The sequence below is a fragment of the Xiphophorus hellerii genome, chromosome 16 (genome assembly GCF_003331165.1).
Source record: "Xiphophorus hellerii strain 12219 chromosome 16, Xiphophorus_hellerii-4.1, whole genome shotgun sequence".
In the NCBI taxonomy this organism is placed as follows: Eukaryota; Metazoa; Chordata; class Actinopteri; order Cyprinodontiformes; family Poeciliidae; genus Xiphophorus; species Xiphophorus hellerii.
Genome location: NC_045687.1, coordinates 18,209,952 through 18,231,385, shown reverse-complemented (window position 1 = coordinate 18,231,385; position 21,434 = coordinate 18,209,952). Strand labels below are relative to the sequence as shown.

Below are 21,434 nucleotides of genomic sequence, written 5' to 3'. Positions count from 1 at the left end.
CCTCGCCAGCACCGTGTTTCGCCGGTGGTAGTCAAACAGGCCGAACCCGTGACTCGTCCCGAAGGCGATCAGGTTCCACTCCGTGTGCAGCGCCACCGCCGTGACCGACGCAGGCGGCAGACACTGGACCAGCACCTGCGGCTGGAAGCCCGGCGGGAAGGGCGCGGGTTTGAGACGCGCCTCCAGCCTGTCGTGGCCTTTCCAGGTGAAGCCCTCCCTGTCCTGCAGCAGGTCCACCACCGACACGTCCACCGAGTGGTCCGACAGCTCGTCGTTAAGAGCCAGGACGATCACCTGTGGAGAGACGGCTTTATTATTCTAGGGCAAACGGTTTACTCTGCATGAAGTCAACATGTCCCGTGAGCCACACTTTCAATTAGTCTAAACTGTATTTTCAAGGTTTTCTTTTGAGGTTCGACGTTTTTACTCATTTTCTGATTGTTGTACCTTGTCGTTTTGCTCCGGAGCATAAAGGACAAAAGCTTCAAAGGTGCAATAAAAGGTAATGTGATGGCTCCACATTTATCCAGCCTCACAGAGGTCAGAGCATCACAGCAGATAAACTGTCATTTCCATCACGCTAAGGGTCTTCTGGTTAGAATTCAGCAACTCCATTAGCTGGAAACACAAGTCTACCTGTCTACATGACAAAAACTGACGGCCAGATCTCATTCCATCAGTGTTTTCCTTTGCCAGCAGCTTCTACTTTAGTTCATTCCGTGAGAAGGGGAGCGTAGGAAAACATTTCCAGATGACAATGACGCAGAGGACTTCAACATTTTTTCCAACTTTGAAAATAGATGCGACAAACTTAGCAAATATGAAGCCACAGGGAATGTGTGTTGTAAACAAAGCAAACAGTGCGAGACTTTTTTTTTCCCCAAAGAGTGTCAAACTTGAAACAATAGGAGACTCTCTAAGTGAAGCTGACGTTGTAGTTACACAGCATGAAGCTTTTTGACGGTGCAGTGTACTGAACATGCTCTGTTGAAAACTGCATTTACTGATTTTTGTTTTGCAGACTTACAGTGCCTTAGAAAAAGTTGGCAAAGTGAGGTGAAAAAGCGGATGCTCACCTGGCCGGCTGTTCCAGCCACCACCAGCTTGTTGCTGTACTTGCACAGACTGATTTTCTGGATGCCGAGTCTGGGATCGTCGCTGTACGGGTCAAAGCAGCCCACCTACACAGGCAAAAATGAAAATTACTGTCATTCATTCCTGAAAAAAACAACAACAAAAAAACACTAAATTTTTAGGGCTGCAACTAACAATTATTTTATTAACTCCTCGATTATTCTGATGATTAATCTTTTTTTTTTTAAATGCACGTTCTACAGATCTTACATTTAAGCACTTAAGCCTTTTTATGCAGTATTTCAGGATGCAAATATACAAATAATCCAATTACTTTTAGAAAAGAAAAAACTTTTTATTGCATGAAATGCTTTCAGTGAAGCTAAAACCACTTGAGGAGTTTTGCCTAGAACATATTTACAGTCTAAGGTGTTTTTATCTTAAATGCAAAATATATATATTTTTCTACAGTCTTGGCTTAATTACTGCTCTGAATATGTTCGTTTTTTTCACCATATTGCCTTTTTAAAGTCTGTTGACTCCAGTTAACTATTAATAATTTACTAAATTAGTTGACGATTATTTCAATAACTGATTAATCACGATTAATCGTTTCAGCCCTACACAGTTTTGTCGTTTTTTTTTAATAGTGGTTTATTGCCATCTAACAATTTGTGACACACAATCTTCAAATTAGCATGAAAAGTCGAGGACTTTTGATGCAAACTAGGACAAGTACCAAGTCATCTCAATCCGATTTCAGCTGCAACCTGAGCCTCCTTTCTTCCTTGTTTATTAGCAGACCCTCCACCCTTACTGAACATGCAAACATGCACATTAATCTGTCGCTCTCCCACACAGAGACGGCAGGAATTCCTACAGAATCTTTGCTCACATGGAGGCAGAGTCTCTGCAAAACAAAATGCTGGAGAAGCTGATGGCAAACACACGCAGACATGCACACAAGGAGAAAGAGAAAGAAAGAGAGAGAGCCCATAGGTCTGGTTTTTATTACAGCTGAGAAAAGAGGGAAGGTCTCTTCATCCCATATGAGGGCCACATTCCTCAACATGCAGCTCTGTTACCATGAGCCCCAAGAGGAGAAATGCGAGTGTAGCGAGTTGGAAAGACGAAACAATGCAAAAGGGAAAAATAAACAAAAACCCTTCTTTAAAGTGTTCAAGCCTGTATTTTCACTATCTTCTAATCTTTGTTTCACTTGAAATACCAGATGATGTGAGCTAATCCTGCTGACACACCGATACTCGCTCGCTGTCGTGTGGTGACTCATCTCCAATCTTTTACTTCCTAACTCCTGAAATTACTCACACTCCAAATATAAATCAGCTTATTTAAACCACAATCAGACTGCAACCTGTTCAAAGCCAAAGTTTTAACTACAAGAGCTGGCATCCAAACACATGAAAAGCATCCGATGGGAAAAAGAGGCCACAGACGTAGCGTTCAGGGACTGAGTTAGTTCCCACAGCTGGTAAAATTGAACCCGGCGTGTGAACCCTGAAGAGGAGACCTTGGTTGGAGTCGTTCTTTCAGTCCATACCTTCCTGAAAGGGGGCCATTCCTCCTCCTGCTGCATGTCGGTGTCGTTGCTGGAGTCGGGCGGCTCGTCGCAGTCGGTGTGGAAGACGTTGGCCGTGCCGAGCTTGTAGAGCGGCGTGAGGGCGACGCCCGACGCGTCCCAGAAGCGCACCGTCCCGTCCTCGTGCCTGGAAACGCGAGATAAATAAAATCAGAGGAAATCAAACAAAGTCATGACTGATGCCGTTTACACCGATGAGTGTAGCTTAGCACATCAGAGGGGGGACTTTTCTAAAATAAGACAATTTCCAACTCTTTTACGCCGCCTTTTTTTAAGACGAAAATGTTTCAAATGTTTTGTCTTTGATCATTTTGTGGTGATAGCTTTTCTAGCTGAATTTTGCATTTTATTTCTTTGTTCTTCCCAAAAAGAAATGCACATTTCCAGCATAGAGGCTGAATCTTCTATTGTCCATTTGTAAAAAAAAAAAAAAAAAAGTTCCAAAATATCAGAAGACCTTACGATGTTGATAAATGTTGGGTAAATATTGCAATGATGATATCCTCTCTCTCTCCCTCTCATATGTGCTTCCAGCATTTTGTGACTTTTTGCATTGTGGACAATCTCATGTGCAGCTGAGACACTGTCTACCTGAATAAACATTACACTAGCACTAAAAACACAAGTTTATAACACTTTGAATACATCAGAAAACAACTACTGAACTCCAACAATCCTAATATTGCACACACCGATATTGCATAAACAATATATTCACAATATGCTTGGCAGCCTTAATTTGTAGCTTAACTAAAATAGTAACACTGACCAATCAGATTTCCTTCTGCACAAATAACCACAACAGCACAAAATATTTAACAAAATTTCATATTCAATCTGCTCAGTTTTTACTTTCTTAATAGTGGAATTATGAAACTAGTGCATGGAACATGTAAAAGTCAAAAATTCAGGACTTCCAGTATGCATGGGCTGGTTATCAGTCTCAATAATTACCAAAGCTGTAAAGCTGCCGTTTGAAAACAACTGAAATATCCCAACGTTCCTGTGGTTTAGTTTAAAGTCCTTCCAATGAGATGCAGTAGAAAGAACGAGCCAAAGCGGCCGGGGCTTTCCCCGACTTTTACAGGACAAAAGTAACACTGCCTTTCTGCCAATTCTGCTGCTGTGCACTGCCAGACAGCTGGCTGAAACAAAGCTGTTACCAGAAAACACAAACTGCCATGGACTGCCATGTCAATGCATCAGAATCAAAATTAAAAAATACATTTTACAGATAAAATTAAAGCAGAAATCTGGACTATTTCAGCAGCAGCAGGGACTGTTTTTTGTGTTGAATGGCAGCGTAAATGCTGTTTCACAGTCTGGTTTCTGATTAAATTCATCATTCCACGAAAATCTAGTACCAGACCAAGTCTAACTCCTGGCAGAAGTCGCAGGTTTAACCGTCCTGACAGTCAGATCAGCGTCGGCTCCAGCTCAAGGTTCTGGCTGTTCTTGTAGTGTTCCTCCTCTTTACCATCAGAAATGGCGTGAAAAACATGCTCTTCTTATACTGCGTGTAAAACTGAGGCTTAGTAAGTGTGTTAAAGCACAAACCCGGTCAAAAGCAGCTCTTGCTGTTTGGGTGGAGGCGCCAGATTCTTTCCTCCACATATGGGCCAGCTCTGCACAAACAGGGGAGAAAAAAAAGAAAGGAAAAGGAGTTGGGGCAAATTAGGACCCTAAAAAAAGCAGCAGTAATTGTTCGCTTACTAAATTGCCCCGAACAAATAAATGCTTTTGCTTTGTTTTCCATGTCGTCGTGACGCCAGCTCGAACATTTACTGCGGTGAACATATTCTCTGCTCTTCTGCTGCCTAAAGTCTCTCTGGTTTTGCCGCACGCAGACCAACAAAGAGCAGCGATTTACCAACACAGCACCGGCAGCTGTTTGTGTCCGTCTGCATGAGTCTAATCTGCCACCGATCAAACAGCTGATCCCAGCTAAAAGACTAACGGCTAACACCTGCTATTTAAGCTAGGGACTAGGCCTGTTGCAATAAGTAATAAATCACTTAATAATTCACATTTGCATGATTTGTTTTTATCTTCTCTCTCTCGTTCTACCAAAAATTGGACGACAAAAGTCTTCAGTCTGGTACGTTGGTCTAAACTAGTCACTTGTTTGAAGGACAATTTTCATAATTCATTTTATTTGTAGTTTCTGTTTTGTTTATTTTGTCCCAGTAAAACATTCGTTAGAATTTTATTGATGAATGAGCTCTTGCATTACTGTGCCATTGCTAATATATTACTTGAAAATGGCCTCAAAACAACATTATTGTTTATCGCAATAACTTCTGGAACAATTTGTCGTCTAGCAACATTTGTTAAATTTAACTTTTAGGGGTTTCAATGTGATCCAACACACCTGTTTCTCTTTATTCAGATTTCTTTTGAACCTTAAAATAAACCCGAACATAGAGAGTTAACCATGCTCCATTCCAACATGTCAGGTTAAGCCGTTTACCTCGGATTCCCACAAACTGATTATCCGGATTACACATCTAACCCACTTTAAAAACCAACCCTGATGTTTACAGCGACTTGCCAACAGATAAATCTTCCTTTAAGCCTGCTGGGTTTGAAGAAAAGACCTTTTTCCTCCAGCGGCTCCTCACCATGTGTGTGTGCTGCCGGCTTCGCTGCGCCTTGCCCGCGTTGATTAACCTCTCCCAGAGTTTAGGAGGCACACTGGAGATGTGGCAGGAGCAGGTGATGGCTGATGAGTGGAGGGGCGCGAGGTAGGGTGTCGGCAGGGTGGGCCACCCCGGGGTCTGCAGATCGATCACAACCAGTTCCTCTTCCAGCAGCACCACTAAGGCCGACGGGTCATCGCACTCTGGGAGGGGGAAGAGAGGAAAAACTGATTAAAGAGGGAAGGGGAATAAAACACATCTTAACAGATAACAGATAAAATAGAAGCTTAATGAAAAGTGATGCAGTGTCTGCTTCAGGAGTGTGCGTGTGTGTGTGGTGGGTCATGAAGCACTAATGACAGCTGCACTTCACACCTTAATCTTCCTCCAAACTCTCTAATGGCCTTTCTTCACCAAGATACACCAATTGCTAGTACATGTTTTTTTTTTTTTTTAAACACACGTACATGTTTTTTCCTTCCACTAAACTTTCCATCAATAATTGTGTTCTAGAACTTGAAACAGCTTCTATACAAATAAAATTGTTGTTGCTTAGCCAGCTTATGGAAGATGTTAACGACCGTCTGGTGGTGATGTTTTTTGTATGGCCTCAGATAATATTTAAATGTTCTGAGAAAATTTACATACATTTTTAAACGAATAAAAATATCATTCTGTTTATAAATAATACTGGGTTACAACATTTTTTTTTGGACGTTGTCTGTTTTTTTTCCACTGAATTAGGACTATTTTCAATCTAAAAATGACATTCATTTTTCTCAATCAGGTCAAGCTTTTATTCTAATTTGATTTAGAGAAATCCAATCTTCTGACTAAATTGGTTACATTTTTGTGATGTTGTCAGTTAATTTTCGTTAATATTGCTCATCCAAAAACCACAATATAACCACAACTGGCTGTTGACCAGCGTAAAATGAGAGCTTCACTTTTAAAATTAGTGAATAAATTCAAGTAAATGGCATTGTAAATTCTCTAATGAGGGTCGGACCGTCACCTTTGTCCGGCTCCATGTTGTGGATGGTGAAGAAGTCGATGACCCGGGATGTGAAGTCCAGAGTGACGTGCTCTTTGTCCTGCTGGATGGTCAGACAGTGGCGGTCTCCGTAGCTGGCTCTGGGCATCCCCCCGCTGTACAGCAGCACTGGAGGACTGAGACACAAAATTGTAGCGAATATTACCTGGCTGACAGTGATTTTACTACAAGTTACTCTCAGGACAGGAGAAGATAAATAGAGACAATCTGGAAAGTAGAGTTTTGATGCATTTCCATGGTCCTAAAGAGAATGGAGCAGTTTGATTGTGGATAAATTTACTTCAAAAAGATCCACGGGTTTCAACTCCCTTTTATAAACAAAAAGGGTTTCCGTAATTTAAAACGATTGTTTCAATTAGAAGCAGTTTTGTTTCAAGTACAAAAATCCCTGACCACAAAACAGACTTTAAAACGCCAACTCTTTGTGCTTAATTATGCCAGAAATTTGAGACGGTTTCAACATCCAACAAATGAACTAAAACTAAAACACTCACCCTGTCTGTGAAGTCCTCCAGAGGATTTTGTTGATGGCTTTGCAAGGAAACGGACCTGTGAGAAAAACGCTGCAACTGTGAGAACAGGACTGGCTTAACTCAAACTAATATCCCTCGCATGTTTTAGTCCAAACAACAAAAAAATCTCATTAAAAAACAAAAACAAAACACCATTAAGTCAAATTTAAATCTAGAACTTCCACAAAACACGACTGAACTAATAAATGACGTAGCCTTCGAGTCTGTGTATACATTTCTCACCATATGGGATGGTGGATGACCCTGGCTGGTGAGTGCAAGCGTTGCCACTGGTAACGGGCCACACAGCGTATCCTCCATCGTTATGGGAACTGACGAACAGGCTTCCAGAGCGCTCCCACACCAGGCTCTCCAGCTGCTGCAGGAAGGTTACCACAAACACACACAACCACCAGACATGAACACACAAGGAGGAAAAATAAAAATAATAATAATAATAATAATGTGACCCAGCTTTGAGTTTTAAGTACCTGCTTGCCGAGGAACAGCTGGTCAGCGTGGCGAGCGCCCAGATCCCACAGGACCACCAAGCCGCGGCTGTAGCCAATCAGAATCTTCCCTGGCTGCTGAGGATGCTCTTGGAGGGATTCAACCGGCCCCAACGACTTCCCACATCTGTACTCATCTGGCAGGCTGTGGAGGGGAAAAAAAAAAAGAAAAAAGGAAAACATCTGTTAACTTTTGCCAGAAAACGGTGGGATTTGAAAGCAGCCCAGGAAATTATGAACTCTGATTACTTCAGCAACCCGTTTAATGCGGCATATTTTCTATATATTTGGTCACATTTTGCTTTTGTGTTTGACCGTTTTAATTTGAAAATGCTATTTGGACCAGCAAACAGAGTCATCAATGAAATAAAGGGAAAACCTGAAGATTTAAACAACTTACAAGCCAACTTAGGCGTAAACAGAATAAATTTTTAGGTTTTTCTCGATTTATTTGAGCTGTTCTCTGATCACTATACAATAGAACATGACTTTTATAAGCAGAGTTATTATACACATAGTCTCGCATATAGTTAAATTAGGATAAATGTTTCAAAGCAATGTGCAGGGAAGCTTCTTAAACATAGGTTTGATGTTTGACTTAATGTGATGCTTCATCCAATCCAAGACCAGCTTTGACGAAACAACTTATTGTGTCAGAGTTTGAACTACTTGAATAAAAACATATAACCGTCAGATACAACCTCTCTGCGTCACCTCAAATCGACCGCTAAAAGGTTTACTTTAAATTGTTTTCTTTACAAAATTCAATATTCAATTGCTGTATTTATTTGATGTAATACAGATTTCTCTGTGTACCGTTTCAGCCTTGTTTTATTTATCAGTTATTATCACCTAAACTTTTTAATACCTTACTCAGGATTTCAGACTCTACACCCTTTAATACTTTTACTTTCATTTCATGTCGCTTTTACATCAATAAAACCTGTTCAACTCCTTCAAACCCAACATTTTTCTCCACCTCCTTATGTTTAGCTGTGTTTAATAAAGATTGATTGAATAAAATTTGGGTTTTATAAAAGACATTTAGCTTCTAGAAAAGCCCAACTGATCCTGACAGACAAATATTCCAAATATTATCTTAACCAATTACAGAATCAATTATAATATACATTATAATATCCTGGTTTGACTAGGACAGCAAGTGTGTACATATCCACAAAAATATGAAGGAAACTGTTTGTAAATTTCAGGAATAAGTATTTATATTTATATTAGTGTTTGGACAAATTGAAGCTCATATCATCCTTAAAGGCCCAATACATAATGTAAATAAATCATTAAAAAATCCAAATTACCACAACATCCATGATCAGAACAGGATGCAGCAACAACAACTCCACAGAAAGGGAAATATTATAGAGGGTATAAACTCTTAGAGGTGATAAAAACAGCAGAGCTTCTCACTTTACTCCAATTTCCAGAAAACAGTTCAAACTTGTATGAAATAATCAAAGAGCAGAAGCCATCTGTGAGAGATAAGGCTACAGCGCAGCCTGTCAACATCGAGATGAAGCAGAGTTGCAGCTTGTGGATCAGACAGACATTCTTCTGAGGCAGCGGAGGAATGTGGAGCAGGACACACCCTCGAGATGTCAGAGGATTCCCTCGGCCAAGGAAAAAGATAGAAGAAGAAGGAAGGGGGAAAAAAAGCAGCAGAGAGGGGAAGAAAACCAAACCACTGAGGTTTTCTGGACTCTTCAGTATTGATGAAGCAAAGCCAGCCCATCCCCTCCTCCCACACCCGACACACAGACAAAACATCTGACTGCTGGGATGGAGCTCGCTGAGGAAGATCCTCTCCGGACGCAGAGAGGCAGAAACATTCCTAACATAACATGCCATTGTCTCTGTCTGTGTGCTCACAAGTATTTTTAGGGAATCCAGCATCCTGTTGCAGAATCCTGGTGATGCGCCATAGACCTCTGTGTATGTGTGTTTTTGGATTTGTATGCACTCGCTTCCCTCTGCATGTGCGCTTTTGGATATTCAGCTGAAACCCTTCCCCGACCGGAACACCGAGTTTTGGCAGCTGGTACAAAGCGTCACTGTCTGAAATCTCCATTCGTTTGCACCTACACACACACAAACACACACAGAGCTTATCAAGGCCTTCATTACGTCTCAGTCCTGCTGGCTCCTCTCTGCCAGCCTACGTTAATGAGGGATGGCTAAGCAACAATTTTTTTAAAAGGTATCCTAAATTATTTTATGACGAGCTCAGATGAAATTACTGTCGGGCGTTATCGACAAACCAAAACCTGACTCTGACAGAGACATCATCCGCATCTCATCCACACGCTCATCTGTTAACGTATGACTACAATTTTATTTAATATTTTTTACCTGAGTTTTACATTCTTGGTCAAATAAGGTAAAAACAAGTTTAGGAAAAAGAGGCAGAATGTCTGTCTGTGCTCCACCAAACACCATGAACCTTTTAAACCTGATCTGCCTGCTGCTGAGAGGTACAACACAAATATCTGGATCAGCAGATGTGTGTGTGTGTGTGTGTGTGTGTGATCTACTCAGCTGGACACGAGCAAAAGAGATTGGACTGTTTAGAGTTTAATAGAAACCATACTGTGACAGACAATAAGAGAAAACAAGGAAAGATTGGATAGGTTGTTTCAACAGCTACATATTATTTAGGTTTTCTGCAATGTCAAGAACTTAAGCATCACTTCGAGGCATGCCAAATCAAATAAGAATGTCATTGAAATAAACAAACATTTCAGTCATTTATTTTTATAAAATTAAAAATTTGGCAGACTACTGGATTAAGCATATGGATAACATGTTTAGTGGGAGGAAAAGCAACAGAAACAAGTGAAGCTCAAGAGTCTAACCTTAAAGAGATATTTACACGTATTGAGGACATTGGCTACAAATGCCACATTTGTTTTATTAAACCATTCTTCAGAGATGTCAAAAGAAAAAAGGACTGGACTGTTGCTCTGTGGTTCAAGGTCCTCTTTCAGTTAAAAATTTATTTTAAATTCATGCAAAAGAAGCCCAACCAAGTATTGAGTGCATGTACTGTACAGAGAATGGACATACTTTTCAGTATGCTAATATTTCTATATTACATAAGCAGAAGTAAACACTTTCAATATTCCACTGCGTGTGTAAAATAATCTAGAAATTATGCATTTCACTATTTAAATTCACTTCTCAGGCATATACTAATGTAGAATAATGTAGCCGACACTCATGTTTTGCTTCAAACCTAAATCTGAATATGATGTTCATATGTCTCTTTTTATATTGAGCTTAATTTATGTACAGAACCTGCTTTTCATTTCTGAGACTGTCTCACCTCTGCGTGACCTGGTCCTGCAGCAGCGTCTGGCTCTCCTTTAACTCAAGGCGGGGCAACTCCACAAAGTAAACGCCTCCTCCTTCTGTTCCGACGCAGAGCAGGTCACATGACTTTAGCAAGAGGAGGACAGTCACATGCGTAGCGCTGACATAGAGCAAAAAAAATAAAAAATTAAAAAGGTTTAAAAAAATCAGAAGCTACAGTCCTGCATGGTTTTTCTCCTCCTACCTGCAGCTCTCAATCCCAGGCCTTCCAGGCAGAGTGTAATTATCCACTTGTTTAAGACAGACTCCGCCCTCTTTCTTTGCCCCGCCCACTTCTCTGTGGGGCCCTACCACCAGTTCCCAAAGATAAATTGTGTTGTCATCCAGCAGCGACAGGAGACGACCCTAAGACACGGAAATAACTCCATGAAATTAATTTGAAAGAAGAATATTACAAACAGAAAGCAAGATGATGTTTTTTTTTTTAACCCTCACCTGACCAGGTAGGAAGTGGATCTGAGTTACAGCGGTGGTATCTTTGTGTAGCCCTGTGAACTCGACTCCAGGAGCCCCGTAGCTGAAAGGTTCTGGTCAAGGAAATCCACAACTCATGAAGCATTTCTGTGTCTATTTACTTACGATAAGGCAGAAAAATTAAACAAAAATCTGCTCTTCTGGTGTCTTGAAATGACACTAGAAGCTTCATGCTTTCTAATGAGAGAGCTAATCAATCAATCAAATTTTATTTGTATAGCACATTTCAGCAGCAAGGCATTTCAAAGTGCTTTACATCATATCAAACACAGAAACACAAAGTCATCAAGCGGGGGGTTCTTGCTTTTGCATCCATAAAAGGTTTACCGGTTACACTCCTACTGTGGTATATGGAACAAAATACCTATTGGTATTTTTATTCCCACTCACAATCACACAGTTTAAAACGAAGTAAACAGCCTTTCAACGGGTTTCCAGCACGAGGCTCCGTACACCTTTTTCACTAAATTTCGAGCAGGGACTCCGTCGTCTCTCACGGATTTTTGTGCCTGTTATGTACCTATGGTACCTGTTAGTGTCTAGAATTTACAGGGTTTCCGTTACGCGCAGTGACCCTAAGATTTTCTTCTTTTAAATATGTTTCTGTATGACAAGTCATGTTTCTTAATACCCATTATAATCCAATCAAATTAGCCAAAATAGTAAGTTACCTGAAATTGGGATGGACCGTTTTAAAAGTTGCGTTCAATAGAAAACCCATAATTTTATGTGGTAGGTAGGAAGTTTCAACTGAATGCAGAAATGTATTGAAATGTGTGCAGAAACTGCAGGAATAAGTTTATAAGCATGAAGTTTTAATACGGCATAGCACCTACATTTTTGTTCATTTCTGACCTCCAGCACATTTTCTTTTTCCTTTCAGTTGCATGTTAATGCATCATAGTGCACGACACTGTCATTGACGATAAGACATTTAATACGATGGTAATTATCTGTGTTTATAATCCAAGTCATTGTGATGACATCTCTCACAAAGCTAAGCTCACAATAGTTACAAAATTACGTGAAAATTTGGATCTAAATGGATTTGACATTTAAAACCTTTGATGGAGAACATTACTAAGGTGACAATGCACAAATACAAAAACTGCACACTATCCTACGCATTTCGTTAATATAATTATACTCTCCACATAATTTCTACGCATGACAACGTAGAAAATATCTGGAAACATTTTTAAGGCTCCTTAAAAACAAAAATAGAAACAAAATAAAACAGCCACATATTGGAGGTTACGATCCTAACCTGTAAACTTGAAGACGCAGCGTCTCAGTGCCATAACGGGGGAGAAAGTAGAGCACTATAAACAAAGATCATAGCAATTATCAGCACTAGATGACGCACGTGCCTGAACCCACTCGTCTGTATGCTTGAGAGTGTGTGTAATTAACAGGGATTTTAACAGTCCTCTTTTTCTTAGCGCACCAAGTAAAGCAGAGTTGATCAACTTTGGACTACACTCAAAAACTAGAGCTACACACTTTAAGAGATGTGTGTAGCTCTAGTACTTACACACTTAAACCCAATGCTTACACAAAGCTGTGGGAATCTGAGCAAACATAAGTTACTCATTTTTGTTTTTGCACACAATCGTATTACTGTTTATAAGCCATTCTGAATTGTTTAGGAAAAAGGCGATGTGTTAAGAGTCCTTCTTTTCTGCTCCTATTTTGTGCATTCAGATAGAAATCAACCTCCATTTTCCTCATTAGTTCCCCTTCTTCCCTCCATTTTGTGTGATACCCATAAACTAAAAGCTGTTACCACCATTCCCAGTGTTTTAACTCTTACCTTACTACTGTCTTACTGCTTTCTAGTCAAAAGAAAGTGGGGGCCCACTAGGGTTTGTGGTGAGACCTTCTTTATCGGCTCCTATTCTCATTCGTAGTAACCCCTTAGTTTCCACCTCATCTCCACCAGCTTGGTTTTACTTTTAAATTAAATCCCCACCTATTTCGCTACGACCCACTGCTGATCCCCTGGAGGCCAATCAGAGTGTTATACTGGCATTCCTGAGTGTTGTCACTTCCTGGCTCTGTGTTTTATTCACCACAATAACACATGCCTCAAACAGCTGGAAGTCGAGGTGTCGGAGGAACGTTCGGGTCATGAACCGTGGCTCGAGACAAAAAAAGAAACACAAAAGGGTAACTGATAGAAATTAAGTAAGCCATTATTTTAATACGTCGTTTTCTAAAAGTACTTCAATTAGTTTACACAAGACATACGATAGATTGGACCAGTCAAAGTCCAAATTCAATTCAAATCAGACTCTATAAGTCTGATTTGAATTGAAAACTAAATATTATAGGGATTCTCCATTCAAACACACCCAGCTTGAGCCAATTTGTCAGTAAAATATGCAAAGCTAATAAAAACAAACCACAAAAATAACCAGCAGCTATAATTGCAGCAAAAGACTTAGACTTACTTTATTGTCATTGCACAAAGACACAACTGTGAATTTGGCAAAGAAATGTCGTTGCTAGGCTACTGGAGTACACAGAAAAAAAATAATGAAAAACTATCAGTGTGACAATAAATTTCGACTCTGAAAACCGATGCCAGAGATTTTACGTTTGTAATTGTTAAAAAAAAACCCAGTATACTTTCACTTGCTCCAATGCATTGAAATGGTCAAAGGGAAAACTTTAACGAGACACTGTATTTCCACAAATGGCAAATTCCACCGTCTGGCATTCATAACCATCTTAAAAACTGAGAGAAACTGCTTCAAAAGGTTTGTCCTGTGAAGATATGTTTTTAAAATATCCCCCCATCTATTCATTTTAGTCAAACCACTTCATATCAGCTGGAATCAATGAATAAGATTTGTATTTGTGGTATGCCAATGAGAACAAAGCAAAAACCAAGAAAGTTGAGGTTTTTTTATTTATCAGATAGCTTGACAGAAAGCAGATGGTCCTCGCTGGTTGGTTTGTACTGCAGCAAAGTTATGTTGGCCACAGCTCACTCATCACAAATCTATACGGCTCCCAGCTCACATTAGACTGGAATGAAGGCAGGGGGCGGGGGAGTGAGGACCACTAATGACTATTTGGGAGTCTGTCACAGCCTTGACTTTTAGCCGCCCTGTGGCACCGCTGGCAGGACCAAAACTGCTAGGATCTCCGCTTCCAATCGTCTTCATATCTCACAAAAAAAAAACCTCTGGCAGGGAGGTGGCGGTAAAGATAATGAGATATTTTTACTGCCAGTCAGAGAAACATGAAAGCTGAAGTGTGACACATGATTCACGGCTCTGGGACACACACACGCGTACTTCATCGGCTTCCTGGTTGCATTGTGTCAGAGAACAGCTGGTGGAGGGATTCCAGCCATGATGTCAGCACTTCCTCACAACGATTAGGCCTCTGTTGCTCTAACACCTTATTAAATGGTTCAGTTTGTCTCATTTAAGCTCCTTCCCCCACCAACAGCTGTGCTTATTGGTCAGTATTACAAATCCTCGGTGTTGACACTTCGCCTCCGTTTGTCATCTTGATGCGATCTAGATTTACAAGTTAGACTAGTCTCCACAAATCTGTGATCAATTATTGCCTTTGAAATCTTTAGCTTTGGGCTAAAATGTAGGTCATGTTTTTAGATAAGACAATTAAAGTAAATAATTATCTATATTAGCAATATTTAGCAATACAAAACTATTAAAAGTTGAGGCATTTCACAGAAATCCTAACAAACAAGACAAAAAAAGTGTCAAATTACAAATAGAGAATGGTACAAAGACCTAGAAATCAGAGGTGGGGACTCGAGTCACATGACTTGGACTCGAGTCAGACTCGAGTCGTTAAAATCACGACTTGAGACTTGACTTGAAAAAATGCTCAAAGACTCGGACTTGACTTTGACTTTCATGCCATTGACTTGGGACTTGACTCGACTTGAAGCTGTTTACTTGAAAAGACTTGATATTTTTTACTCAAAGTCTTAAAATTTAAAACACATTATTTATAAAGTGGCGTCATTAATTAATTTCACTCATTCCGTATCAATATGCGCAGACCGTCACTATGGTTTTCCTCTCTCCTTATGTATGTATGTGTACGTAGCTGCAGCACAACCAATCAAATTAACAGGATTTGGACGTTTAAAAAAACGCAGCAAAGCTACAGAGCTCAGGGAACGAAATACGAAATAACCGCTCGAATATGCTTACGCGAGTAATTTCTTTTGGCTACGTAGGTTATGAACTTTCGACTAAAAAACGAACTGCAACTTGTAAAACATGCAAGAAGAGAATATCGGATGGAGATGCCACGACGTCCAACTTTGTCCGGCATTTGAAGCTTCACAAAGATCGGTAGGTGGCACTTTTCTTTTGCTGTAAGATAGTTGACTTTAGCTAACTTCGTGTTAGCATGTGTACTCCGGGTTAAATTGGTGATGATTTACCATAAATCCGGTCCTTCAAATGCCTCCACAAATAATGTGCACCGTGTTAGCTCAGGAAGCCGGTGGATAGTGAGCGGGGCTCCGGAACAGAAAGCAGATTCTGGACCTGAACACAGGGAACAGAGTCTCTCTGTCCCATCATGATGATGAGCCGGGTCTAGTATCATCTAAGGATGGTTGGTGTATTTGAAGACATCTACGTTGGAAAATTATATTGACAATATATTGTTTACTGCAGTCAGTGCATTAAGTCAACTGTTTTTGACTTAATGCACTGACCGGCGTGACTGTCACATGTGGCACAGAACCCATTTCCAAGTAGTATAGCTTTGCTGGAAAAAAAAAAAAAGACCAAATACAGTGACTGTCCCAAATAAATTTTGTGTTTAGAATATCTGTCCCATATTTACGGAGGACTGAAACTAACATACTTAGAAATAAAAGCAGAAAAATAAATTCACCAGACCTTCCTGAGTTTACTTGTGATAACTTCATTTATACTTATTTCATTTTTTGAAAACTATGATTGTTGTAGTGTTGATGTTTATTTATGAATAGAAGGAGTAAACTGAAGTCAAATGTAATTCATGAAAGGCTGTAATTTATTTTCTGACATCTGTTTACTTCTGACAGATTTGAAGAATACCAGATGAATAAGAGGATCACAAATGAACCTCAAATACATATTTTAAAAAGAACAAATGGTCTAATATTTGAATTTTATGTATAATTGCAAATTATTAAAAAAAAAAAAAAACGACTCGAAATGACTTGAAATTAAAGGTTCCTGACTTGAGACTTGACTCGACTTTGCCTGTCTTTACTTGAGACTTGACTCGGACTTGAGGACAGAGACTTGAGACTTACTTGAGACTTGCAACACAGTGACTTGGTCACACCTCTGCTAGAAATACCCTAAACTAGGTGGACATTCAATTGGCTGCATCAAGATTTAAGATTATTATGTACCCAATGTGACAAGGGACCCTGCAACATATGAGTCAACAATGCAGTCTCTCCCACTCAGACTCCAAACTTTATCCCCATGCAAACATGCCAATGACACAGTGTGTCCCCTAATCCGTCACCCAGACCTAGCAAGGTCTTAATCCGCACTCCTTACCCATGACTTATCCAGAAACTATTAAAACTAGGTGTTAAAAAGTAAACAACTCACTTTGTACCATTAGGGGGCACAATTATGATCTTCTACATTATCTTAAAAACAAACAAAGACAAGTGCAGTTGGCTCGGTGATGCAGAGAGAGAACAGGGATAAAGCGATTTCACGGTCTGAATACAGACAAACAGAGGGCATTGTCCCCCTTTTGGACTCTCAGCCAACACCCTCGAACACACACAGAAATGTGGTGGAATATCGAGACGGAGAGGAAGAGAGGACAACCCCCCGGGATCTAAGAGTTAGTGTACAAGCTGACCACACACAGAAGGACAATTTAGCTTCAAGCGAGTGTGGAGAAGAGTTTCAGGGGCGTCTGGAAAGTTCAAAGTGAAGATCTGAGTTTCACTGAGCATTTCTTAGAAAACAAAAGAATCATGTTGGTCAGACAGGCCAAACATCTACACCCACCAACTGCAGAAACAAACCCATCTCTTCTGGAGATTTCGTTAAACACAAGCAAAACTTTTATCAGCTTTATGAAAAGCACTATAGACGCATTACAAAGACATTTGTCAAGCATTTTTCCATTTTCCCTAAAGCTACATGCATTTTCAACCATTGAACGCACTACAAACTACAAACAGTAAATACAGATGTAGGTAAAATGTTCAAATTGTTTAAAAAAAAAAGAAGAAGTGAAGATGCTGCGGGGGGGTAGGGGTAAAGCACTCAGTCCATGACGTGGCTGTCACAGGTTCGAGTCCCAGCCTGATGACGGTTGCAGCATGTCTGTCCTCTCTCTCATTACCTACTTTCCTGTGTAACCACTCTCAAATAGACCACCAGAGCCAATCAAACCTTTTAAAAAAAGAAGTAAAATCAGTTTCACGGTACAGTGGATCCCCACCTAGTCGCAGCTCAGTATTTGTTGAGTCATGGATTTTTCTGAGGCGCAACTCCAAATTATTCACGGAAGATCCGACTAATCATTCTTTTTTTGTTTTTCATACAACCCATCTCAAATATTCAAAAGAAAAAAATATATATATATAAATAAAACATGACATGACAGAAATTTGGCGTTTTGAAATTGGGTCTCTGTCTCTTTAAAAAGTTCCGACTCCTTCCAACACTCCGCCTTCGACATATCACAGCGTTCCTCCGTATGTTATGTTGTTCATGAGGGAATAACATGACATGATGTAAAGAATAAGCTTTAAAATAAACATTTTTTTACTCTACTAATAGTTTGATTAAAACTGAATTTCATCAAACAGTGACACATCAAAAAAAGCAATATCTTCAATGAAACATACAATAGCAAAACTGCTGGCAGTAATGTTCCTCAATATTAATCCAGAGAGTAAAGAAAAAGGTAGGCAGCAAGTTAGCAGCCATAAACATCCACATTTGTCCACTCCACTTTTTCTCATTTGATTGTTTTCGGACACTTTGATTTGTCAGTTCAAATAAATGTTTTCTTTTTCACGCAACAACTCACTCATTCAGCGGCAACTGGGTTCAAATCGGGGGACATCACACATCCCTTTTTCTGTAAAAGCAGGCCCCTCCAGTTTGTTGCCAAGTGTTTGTACGTGTGCGGCCATTTATTTATGAGGGCATGTGGGTTAGGAGCCCGACACAAACCAAATACACAAGAATGTGCAAAAGGTTACGACACAAAAGCTTGGGAAAGACCAGGATTTCAAGGGTCTTTGTATTATGAGGAATGTAAATTAAGAAAGGGGCCAAGTGGCAGAGAAAAAAGTGAAATATTAAGAGCTAAACTGCAACAAAAACTAACTTGAGTTTGTAGAAAGTGAGTAGACAGTAAAAATATAAAAAGAACAAGAAACAACAAAAGAGTTTAGGCTGGAACCATCAGGTCTGGTCACCACAGGACATTTTGAGATAGAATATCCGCTCATAAGTTTCTGGTCTTAATGTTCGAGTGCAGCACGCCATCATGTCTGCCGCTGAACGGATTTGGACAGTTTCTGTGAACGTCCAGATTGACATGAAGTTGCATGAAATCAAACAGGAAGTTGATGCATGAAAACTGTCCAGTGAGGCTGAATTAAAAAAAAAAAACAAATTACAAAGAGGAATGGACGAAAATTCCTCCATTGATATAGAAAATGCATCGCCAGTCACTAGGCTGAAAAATGACAAATATATCTGTCAAGAGCCAGTTATGAGTACAGGAGAATATCACTTTGCACGTAGAGCCACAGAAACTTTTTCTTTAACTTTCACTTCTTCATAAAAGTCCCAATCGTCTACTTGGTTCACCATCATTAGTGTAACTAACAGTAAACCAACAGTCAAAGGAACTCAGTACTACACCATAAAGTTGCTATTAGTGACCAACAGCATATAGTAAAGGAAATTCATTCACCAAATATTGAACACACCAACTTAGCACATGACATGTACTAACGTTTTCTTGAATTTTAACAAGTTAAAGGGGAAAAATTTAATATTGAAAACAAACAAAGAAGAAATCTACTGGAAGAATAAACTAAGTCAATCCTCATAAGGCCCAAAACTAAAACAGCTGAACTAAGAAAACGAGAAGACGACTGTACTTTTTTCACTGAACATTAGTCGGCTGCATGACGTTGCATGAATCATAGTCTGAAAGAACTCCTTTTCTTGGAAATTTGGTATTTAAACACAAACCGTTTCAGATCAACAAACCGTGGTAACCACAGTCACAGTAAAACTGGAAACAGGACACTTTAGTAGAAGAGAAACAAAGAGTAGAAGTAGAAGTAGAAGAGAAACAAAGTTACAAAGCTCCAATACAAATCTGGAACAAATACATTTCACCAAGTTGGACAATTAAGATTCAGCACATGCAACCAAAACAGGCCGATCACAAACAGCTGTGTACGACCAACAAGATAACAGAAAGCACCACAGCAATCTTTAAACAGCATGCACCAAAGCTCTGCTGCATGGGTGTAAATATTGGCTCATGTTTAGCTGATGCTGAGGATTCACGGTCACAGTTTCAGTCTGATTCACCAAGAGCCGAACTTGTATCATGTGATCATTTTTAACCTAAAAAAAAAAAAAGAAAAAGAGCTGGTATCTGACTTGCTGAGGTGCAGACTTTTGAAATCCTCCCGGCTGCAAGCACTCCTCATCCTAGGCAACTGCCCCGGTTGTCTTGGAAACCATTTTAAATGCTCCCTTTATTAAGACTAGACTCAGCAACAAAGCTCTTACTCTCCTCATCCACACACACACACCCACACACACACACACACCCACACAAAGTGGGGTGCGGTGGGGGGTTAATGCAGGGCAGTGCAACATGCATTCCAGGACAGAAGACAGACTGCTTAAGATCGCCCATCCACCCCCGCACACGATCTCATTCAACACACACACTCACACACACATACACACAGGGGGATGAAAGGGGTGGAATCAAAAAGAAAAACAATATGTTGTCCCTTCCCCTCAGTTGAACCCCAATCTGTGGTCAAAGCAGTACCTCTCAGGACATAAATGCTGACAGTGAGAGGAGAAGAAAGGGAAAGAACGAAGTAGAAACTTGTGGAAGACAACGCAAGTGAGCAAAATGATAAGAGCGGAAAACAACATGGATAGAGAACAGAGGTTCACACTAAACAAAGACCATAAACTCAGACATGCAGTAGAAGTATATAATATCTATAAGTCAATTAACTTTCTGGATCTGCAAAGCAGCCAGAAAGTTGCTGCTTTGCATCAGTGGCAGGCGTACCACCTTATGATTGGCACTAAATACTTAAAGGATGTTATGTGAAAAACCAACATCTGTTTTTCAGACAAGACAATGTTGACAAAGAACAAACACAAGACCTCGTGATGAAAGACCACTGATGAAACTCCTGATAACTTGGTCTGCTTTCTGCGATACTGTCAGCTAATAAGCCATGAGGTCAAAATGTCAGCTGCCTGTTTTCATGTCTGAAAGAGAGACTATATTGGCTGTTGCAGTTCGTGAACTGCTTTAGATGTTGCACTCATCTGTGATTGCTCTTGCAGCTGAAACACTAATTATTACGTTGTTTAATATCCAGAGCATTAATGCAATAAGAAAAATGTTTTTCTGAAATTGTTTTGAAATACATTAAAAGGTTGATATTCCAAAAAAAGCTATGCAAAAATCAAACTAAAAAGGTACTTTTACACGTTTTTAGTATAAATCTAATAATTATTCTACAAATAAAAGCTATTGCAATATTTTTTTAACAAATTCAGCAAAAAAAAAAAAAATTCCAAATAGAAGTTTTTCAGCTTAGTTTTAAGTTTTTAGACCAAGTTTAAGAGCAGCAAGCCTAGTCCAACCTAAATTTAAAGTTGGCAAAAGATCAAACAGAAGTGAAGTGAACGAAATTATGTTTTGACTGAGAAGTCAGTAAGACACATCATAATTAATGAATAAAATGTAGAAATGAAGTTGTGATGTTGCAAATTAAAGGTCAAGCATGTCAACTTACACAAAGTTTTGCGAAAACTATCCCCTTATAAGAGTTTTGTCCTTTAGAAAGAGAAAGAAACAAAGAAAATATGGAAAAATGAAAACATTTTCCACCCTGGAAAACTACATACGTTTCCAGACCTTTCAAGACTG

General features: G+C 39.7%; 1 protein-coding gene across 2 annotated transcripts in view; it reads right to left on the bottom strand.

Moving 5' to 3' along the window:
- llgl1 (LLGL scribble cell polarity complex component 1) overlaps window positions 1–21,434 on the bottom strand; it is a 38,509-nt gene that overhangs the window by 9,202 nt on the left and 7,873 nt on the right. For both annotated transcript variants that reach the window (XM_032587508.1, XM_032587507.1), the window contains exons 3-14: window positions 11,208–11,289; window positions 10,957–11,117; window positions 10,726–10,872; window positions 7,371–7,533; window positions 7,123–7,258; window positions 6,862–6,916; window positions 6,329–6,483; window positions 5,296–5,516; window positions 4,232–4,299; window positions 2,636–2,801; window positions 1,077–1,181; window positions 2–294 (exon numbers count right to left, since the gene is read on the bottom strand). In XM_032587508.1, the coding sequence (XP_032443399.1) occupies window positions 2–294; window positions 1,077–1,181; window positions 2,636–2,801; window positions 4,232–4,299; window positions 5,296–5,516; window positions 6,329–6,483; window positions 6,862–6,916; window positions 7,123–7,258; window positions 7,371–7,533; window positions 10,726–10,872; window positions 10,957–11,117; window positions 11,208–11,289 (1,752 nt within the window). The remainder of the gene's footprint in view (window position 1; window positions 295–1,076; window positions 1,182–2,635; window positions 2,802–4,231; window positions 4,300–5,295; window positions 5,517–6,328; window positions 6,484–6,861; window positions 6,917–7,122; window positions 7,259–7,370; window positions 7,534–10,725; window positions 10,873–10,956; window positions 11,118–11,207; window positions 11,290–21,434) is intronic.